General features: G+C 38.6%; 1 protein-coding gene across 1 annotated transcript in view; it reads left to right on the forward strand.

Moving 5' to 3' along the window:
• LOC103611675 (A disintegrin and metalloproteinase with thrombospondin motifs 12) overlaps positions 1-8,464 on the forward strand; it is a 72,240-nt gene that overhangs the window by 36,591 nt on the left and 27,185 nt on the right. The window contains 2 exon segments of the mRNA XM_017727328.1: positions 1-130; positions 7,512-7,638. The exon segment at positions 1-130 is cut by the window's left edge and continues 51 nt beyond it. Of these exon segments, the coding sequence (XP_017582817.1) occupies positions 1-130; positions 7,512-7,638 (257 nt within the window).

The following is an 8,464-nucleotide window of genomic DNA, read 5'->3' on the forward strand; positions in this document are numbered from 1 at the left end:
GAAACTAACCCTGGAATTGAGTATGAATACACCGTACGTAAAGAAGAAAGCAATGAGAATGAGATTGGAGAGCCAGAGTATTTCTGGCAGTATGGAGAGTGGACAGCCTGCAGTGTTACCTGTGGAAGAGGTAATTCCTCACTTCCTTTTTCTCTTACTGTTTGTCTTCATTACAGACATAGTCTTCAAAGAGGTAATGTTCTTTAATCTGCATTTGGTGGGAAATTGGATCACATGGTTTCAAAAATAATGTGAGAAATAACTTGTTTACTTTGAGGGTGACAGGGCACTGGAACAGGTTTCCCAGAGAGGTTGTGGAGTCTCCTTCTCTGCAGACATTCAAAATCTGCCTGGTTATGATCCTGTGCAGCTTGCACCAGATGACCCTGCTTTAGCAGGGGGGTTGGACTAGATGATCTCCAGAGGTCCCTTCCAACTCCAGCCATTCTGTGATTCTGTGAATAATGTATTTTGACTTCAAAATAAAATGGTTTAAAATTGTTTAAGTCAAATAGGTTTCTAAAACACCTGCCCTCAAATTCTCAGCTTCTGTGAACCAAAATAAGAAGGTACGGTGTTCTTTCCTTCATAATTTGTTGTCAATACTGTTCATCATAGCCTTACTTTCCAGCAATACAAATTTATGACCTACTATTGGTTCCCTATTAAGTCTTTTCAATATATTAACTACAAAAAATATCCTTCATTTCTGTCTTGCCTTGACAAGTAACAACTCTTTTTGTGCATTGCTCAATAATTATTTTATTTAAATTAGTCTTGAGAACTTCCATGTCTTTACCAGTTTGGCAATGGCTTGGCTACCACTGCAGTTATATTGTAGTTCTGTGCCACACATTAAAACAGACAAGCAGAATGATGACGATGAAGTAGGCTTTAACAACAGGTCTAGAAGCTTGCTTCTGGTAACTCACACAAAATGCCAGCTGGAGAACTTCCTCTGAAGTAGCGAACATCAATGAGATAAAGTTAATATTTGTCGTAAACCAACAATAAGAATAAAGAGTCTGAAGGTTTCTTTACAATAGTAATTTTTTTTTTATCCATCTATTGTGGGAATAATTTTGAAACTGTGAGGAAAAGGTTGTATATGAAGGCAATTCTGAACTTGGGGGAAAGGAACTGTAGCCTTCTGTCTGAATTAGCTCTTGAGTTTCACAGGACAGTAAAAGAATTCTGGAGATATGACCATAACCTTATTCTTTGACCATCCATATGAAAACTGTACGGAAGAGTAGAAGATCACTGTTACAACCAGACCAGTAATACGAGAAAGGCCTTTTCTAATGCTAGAATTTTGTTAGTGGGTTTTGATAATTACTGCATTTTTAACTGCTTTGCAGAAGGAAAGAAAAAGGAAAAACAAGTGTTGTAACAAATCCACTTGTGATTCTAGAAGTAATGGTGATTGTGGGAGTAACAGCTTTTAAACCTCTCCTGTCAAGGAAGACACTAAAATAATACATCTTTAGTGGTTTGGACTAAAGTTTAGAAGATTAGAAGATTAAAAGAACTTTTAGAAGTGTCATGTAAAATATCCCATCCCAATAACATTCGCATCTTATTTGAAAAATATCTTTATATACATAAAATCAACATATTATAGAGAGTGTGTTCATTCATATATATGTATGCTTCAGTAGATAGATGATGTGATTTCTTTTTCTGGATTTTTTTTGAGAAGAGTCTCTCAGCGCAAAACACCGTGTGCCTTCTGGTTAGCAGAAGAACACCCACCATTTTCTTTCAATAGGTGCACAAAACAAGTGTTTTGCTTAATTGTGCGCTGTAAGTTTTAGTTCTGATACCTACCTAGTTGTGAGTTGTGTTTAATGTAAAAATTGTTATCATAAAATAAAGGGAGAGAAGCGGAATGTGTTGGTACACTGTTTATTATGCTGTTTTGAGGTTCTTTTTACATCAGCTGCAGTATTCCCAGAACTGTTTCTCACTAGGTAAATTGTAGCCCTGTGTACTCTCTTCTGGCTAACAAACTGTGTGACGTGGCTTTGATTTCTAACTGCCACAGGGGTTACTTAAACAGAGAACTGTGGTATGTGATGTTTTTTCACGTTTTATTTACTGATTGACTTCCTCTGTTTGCTGCATTTGTGCTCCTAATAAATGTTTTTTTAGCTTATTGCCTTTGTATAAATAGAAATCATGTGTTTCAGACAAGATGGACTTGGTGACATCAGTTTCAAGGGGAACCAGGAGGTGCATCCCAGTTCATGAAGGGCACAGAAACCTCACCAGTTCTCTGCTGAATTTCTGTTCTTCATGGACAGAAGACAAGAAGTTAATAAACCCGTAGCCCTCTTTCCTCTGAGATACATATGTTTAGAAAAGTAACTGGACAGGTCTAAAGAAGGATGTAAATGTGATACAGTCAGGGTATATTGTCTCTTACTCCTTGCCCATTAAAAAAGAGAAATCCTGACACAGAGCTTCAGTGCATCACTTGGAGCAGGGGAACCCAATACTACAGTACGCCTGCAGTTCTCTGCAGGTACACATTCAGTTTGGTTGTGCTCTGGGCCATTGGGACGTGGACCAGCATTGCTGTTCAAAGCACCATAAAGGCTGGAAAATACCTGCAAGATCATGGAGTCCAAGCTTTGCCAAACACCACCTTGTCAACTAAACCATGACACCAAGTGCCACATCCAGTTGTTTCCTGAACACTCCCAGGGATGGTGGCTCCACCACTTCCTGGGCACCCTGTTCCAATGCTTGACAACCCTTTCAGTGAAGTAATTCTCCATGATGTCCAAGTGGCTTCCACAGAACTTCCTTCTGGCTGTGAAGGATGCAATTGATTTTATGTGAATGTTCACTCTGTTTGGATTCAGAACTTATTGCTGTTGGCAGTAACATGCTCATTGTACCAAATCACTGGCATTTGAAGTGTTCTGAAAAGTTCATAAAAGTCTACTGAAGTAGACTGAAGGTCATATTCTGCTATGAGTGTGCTGCACAACAAATCTTATTGAAGACAAGCCTAGAGATAGATCAGTAAGAAAAGCTGTATTTATTTAGCCTAAGGTTAGTAGTAAATAGCTTTCAAGTATTATTGCAATTATCATTTGGTAAACAATAAACCAATAACTTTAGGATAAAAAGGAGGACCAAGAAAGGTGAACTGTTCAACTAACTTTGACAGCTGCAGCCAGTGCAAGAAACTGATCCTCACCTAGACTTCTGTTCCCTTGGCAAACCTGGACCTGCCAAAGATCCAGCATAGGTCCTTTCATCATCACTGGTCAAAAACACAACAGTAAATCCAAGGGCACTTTGGCCTTTTGTAGCCACACAGATCAGGACAATGCAAACAAGTGCTTTCTTGAGCCAAGAAAGAAAAGCTGCATTAAGGAATGACAAACTGGGCTACAGGCAGGGCAGTGGGCTGATGCAGGAAAGTTTCATCAGTTGTAAGAGAAAAAATATTGTTTTAGCTGTGTGGTACAGCTTGTTATCTGTGGGAAGTGTACCTGGAAAACATTCCAGTGATGAATAAAATCTTTGTAGACTGAAGCTGTCTCTTCCCAGAATGAATCCAGGGCAGCTCCCTTGACATACTTTCCCCAAGATTCTTGGCCTCAAGGTAGCACCATGCCGTGCCCTGACACATACCCGTCTCCAGCTCCACTGCAGTGGAGAAACAGAAGATCCAAATTTTCTCATGGCTTCCTTAATTTCCTTCAAGTGCTCCCATCTATGGTGGTGTCAAAGATGGCTCTGGCATTTAACAGGGACAAAATACTCTGAAAAATCCATGTTTTCTCTGGCAAACATACCTAATACTGCATGCAGGGAAAAGGAGAACACATTGCAATACTTGATATTTATTTGCAGTGTCGAAAATAGGTAGGTAATTACATTGCAATCCAGTTCATGGCAAACAAGCACCAGAGGGGATAATTTGTAGTAAAAAACCACAAGCCTTTCTCTGCCCTCAGTGCACGACAGGTTGAATCTCTTCCTGCCATATGCTCTATGCAGAAAAGAATTGCTTGCAGCGCAGAATGTGTGCACAGCAGTGTCCTGGTGCACACTGCTGCACCCTCTGGACAAGAGCTGTCCCTCCAGAGCCTGCTCTCAAGACAGCAAATAGAGCCTGTAAGCTTTTTAAAATCCATATTAATTTAAATGTGTCACTGAGGTTTTTTTCTAGACCAACTACCTATTATTCCTTCTTTAAATAATCACAGAATGGGTAATGTTGGAATTACAAGTATAAATCCTTCCTACTTGTCTAAAGGCTTTAATCTTGTTTCTCAGAACCAACTTTGAGTGGCATTAAATTTAAGAAAAAGCGTAGCACAGCACAGCAGCAACTAAGGGAGAATATTAGCCAATATAAAAAATTTGTTTCTCCATAGACAGCATCAGTAATTGGCAGTTTTTCAAAGCTCTGCACAAGGATTTAACTCTAAAATTTGTTTGGGGGTTAACTGTTATGTGCCCTCTAAATCCTTCATAACTTTTATAAAGGCTTTGCAAAGTTATCTCCAATTGTTCCTAGAAATGCAGTGTTGATTCTAGAAAACAAAGGTCACGCCGTTTCCATTCACTCTTGTGGGTCTGAGTTTTATAATGCTGAGAATGTAAAGATTGGCACTTGTATTCTACCCATAACTTGTGCGTGCACAGAATATAATATAAAATAATGTAAATATAATATAAAATAATATAAATATAAATATAAATATAAATATAAATATAAATATAAATATAAATATAAATACAAAGTGAACTCCTTTCAGAGTATCTAAGTTCAGAACTCAGACAACTACTTGTTCAAATGAGCTCTAAAATCAAGTGTGTATCTTTCTCATACACCTTTTATACACTTGCTTATGGTCCTTAATTTCTGTTGTTTTCAGCCCAAACTGAGGGCTCTGCAGCCAAAAGATTTCTAATCTCTCTTTCAAAAGCCTTCCACACCCAGATGACTTTGAGCTGGCACTTTTCTTCGCAAACCAAGTGAGAAATCAGGATCTGCGTGGGTCAGCCTCGCGTCTAAGGAGCTCTGCATTAGCGGTGAAGTGTCACAGAGAAGTAGAAGGAATCTCTGAGCAGATTTAGTGAAATGAAGATTATTCTTTGATCTGGCAATTATCTTTCTTGGTTTCTCCTGTCTTTCCCAGAAATACTTGCAGGGTTTTTTTTCACAGATGGTACACATCAGTTGAACTAATTAGCATTGAGGTCAGAGAGAATAAAAATGGTGGAGGAAAACAGCTACCTCTCAAAGTCCTTTAGAAATAATGTTTAGGTTTCAAATATTTCTGAGGTTTCAGTGTATTTAGAATTATTAATCTTAATAGGACTTAAATAGGAAATGACCCACTTAAGTTACATATAACTGTGTAAATACTTGCTAGGGCAGGGTCAGCATGGGGTGACAAGTTTTCTGCTTTAGCAGTGTTTTCTAGTTCAGCTTGCTCAGGCTGATAAAACCAACTGTTTCATTATGTCATAACATATAAACCTACATTTATTTGTGTGTGTTGGTATATGCATATAGGATTCCTTCCAACTTTGGAGCTGAACTGCTAGAGATTTGAAGCTACAGTGGGAGTTCACATAACTTTCATAATAAAAGTTGTTTGTTAGAATAAATTAATTCATTGATGTCAGCTGATCGTTTTATGAGAATGTACAGCTTCAAAGCAAAACTTCTGCAAATGTTTATAGTGGTTTTAAAGTGAATTGTGGCAGCTGAAATGACACTAAAAATTTATCAAAGCAAAAGATTCCTTGTTTTTTGTATTTGGAACAGCAACATATCATGATTTTGAAAGAGACAGAAACATTTCTGTGAACTGCTTTGTTTACAGCTAGCAGAAAGGTTGCTAAATATTCCAGTTACATTTATACCAGAGCATAAAAGAGAGCAGTGCTCCCTGGGAGCTGAGGCAAAAAGCTTTCTCCTGTTTGAAGTCACCTACGAATAAGACATCACCATGTCCAGACTTACCGCAGTCTTGCGGCTGCTTCCACACCATGTACCCTGGAGCTTGAATGCCTCAGTCCCTTAATCTTTCCATACAGGTGACACTAATTGCTGTTCTAGAAGATCAGCCTTCATGTCTGACTGGAGCAGTCAGTCATCAAATCTTGTGCTGTAGTCAGTAATTGTTTCGTATGTCTCAGTCAGAAGTCTGAAAGTAATCAAAAAGCAAAAGCATTTCCTCACATACCTGATGTTCTAAGGGGATAAAGAAAGGGATATAGATTTCCGTTGGTTTCTGTGAAATGACCCAAATATGCGTGGAAAACTCCCTTCTGTGTTGTTGAGGCAGTGCAGGGTTAATGATTGGATTTGCTGATCTTACAGGTCTTTTCCAACCTTAACATTTCTATGATTCTCTGAGTCTATATGTCTCAGAGGAATATATTCCTATTTCCCAATTATTTTCTATGGATTTCTGTTCTTATCTTCCACATAGTTTCCCACACTAGTTATTAGGAGGCCTGAGGAAAGGAAAAGCTTGTTTCCTAAACATACTGCAAAATAGCCTAATACTTATCCTTGATACCATGATAACAGTGCTGTTAGACCCTGTGCATCCTAGAAGGATAAAAGTTCTAGAGAGATGCAGTAATCTACCGTGTGTGTATTAATTGTTGCGAATTAATAGCACAGTTAATTTAATGAGAGTTAGTGAATTTTTTTTCAGTCTTTCTAGTCCTTAAGATTTGTTTGAACTATTTTAATGCCTCTGTATCAGTCTCACTACAACCCTTATAACTGTAATATTGCAATACTTTTTTTTCATTGGGTTGCAGCAAGAGATCTCCCTCAAATTTTTGCAGAACTATATGGGAAGCAGGCCCCTTGAAACTGACTTTCTTTAGATTCACACTAGGGTAATGTAGTATTTTGGTTCATGTTTCTTTCTGTTAAATGAGGGGGGTTTTGTATAAATGGAAATGTTGGGAAATAACCCACATTGTTTATATGGATTGTTTCTGTGTGTCTCTTCATCACGGTGCTTTGCCTCTTGTGCTAAGTGTTGTGTATTACTTACTTAGAAAATAGAAGACTTTTTTCATCATCTATTTCAGTCAAAATGTGTACCAAAAATTCTTAAATTTGAGTTCACATTAAGAGTCACAGGGTTATTCTATGACTCTGGTTTGTGTTCTTAAACAGCCGTCTGAAAGAAAAAAGAAAAGGTCAGCAAAACCAGGATTGCTATGAATAGCCTGATGCTGCTGTGTTTCCTCTTGTCTGTGAGTGACTCAAGAACCTTTCATAGCTATTTAAACCTACTTCAGGGCCTGCAAGAGCCCTTTATGAGGCTAACAATTCCATTAAGAAAAGTGCTTTCTAATATGTCGCTTGAACTCTGATCTGATCCAAAAAAGCTCTGCTTAACCTTTTCAGCTTGACTGAAGGATGCTCATTCCTGAGGATTTCTGCAGTTCATCCCCAGCCTACAGGGATTACTCTTCCTTTTTTTTTGTGTGTCTTTCTCTGGAAGGAGTGCAGCGGCAGATCGCCCACTGCGTGTGGAAGGGAAGTGGAGCGATCAAAAACTCCTTCTGTGACCCAGCAACGCAGCCGAACGGGCGGCAGAAGAAGTGCTATGAGCAGGACTGCCCACCCAGGTAATGGGTTCTGGAGGGGCTCTGGGGGTGTTCACTAGCAGCCTTACTCAAAGGAAGGTGTTTCTGATGCCACATTGGTGTGGCATCCACAGCCTACCATGGTGAGGGCTGCCACGCGCTACAGAGCAAGGTGCGAGAAACCCCCTCTAAACAAATTAGAAGTGAGCCACCCTCAGAGGTTTCTAAGGCAAGTTACTGAGCAGTCTGTGCTGGAAGTGGCAGAGATTGTTTTCTCATGTATGTAGATACTGTTTTGAGCAAAAGGGTTCAGGTGTGCCTAAAGACCATATAAATTCTTACTTAAAAATTGTATTCTTGGCTTAGCTCAAGTGATAATGCATCACTGTGTGTTCCAAAAACAAACTAGCAGAGCCTTTTGATGTTGTTTCTCAGTATTTTTTTATATGCCTTTGTCCTTTTTATGAGAGGTGATGAGTGAAAATGCCTGCTTCTAAAACTAATTTTTATACTTTCTTTATAACGCAGTATTTGGCTTTTTTTTATTATGTTCCTTCTTATTTTTGAGTGAAGTGCAGCTTTCTTCATTCTGTGATCACATGGGAATAATTTTTTCCTTTCTCATAACATTCTCTTAATTTATATTCATCTCTGTTTTTTCTGTGCTACCATTTCAGGGAGTAGGGTAAGGAAGACTAATCACAACAAACATTCCAAGTTCCTGCATAACTGCGGGCTTGTACAACAGGCACAGATTTGCTGGAAGAGATCAATACTGGTTTTTGTTTCATGCTTTAGGTACTAGAACATCTTGGTTTTGTCTTCTATTTTCTTTTAAAGTTGTTTGTTGTGCTGTTCACAAAGGTTC

This window comes from Corvus brachyrhynchos, unplaced genomic scaffold, assembly GCF_000691975.1.
Source record: "Corvus brachyrhynchos isolate BGI_N302 unplaced genomic scaffold, ASM69197v1 scaffold140, whole genome shotgun sequence".
Lineage (NCBI taxonomy): Eukaryota > Metazoa > Chordata > Aves > Passeriformes > Corvidae > Corvus > Corvus brachyrhynchos.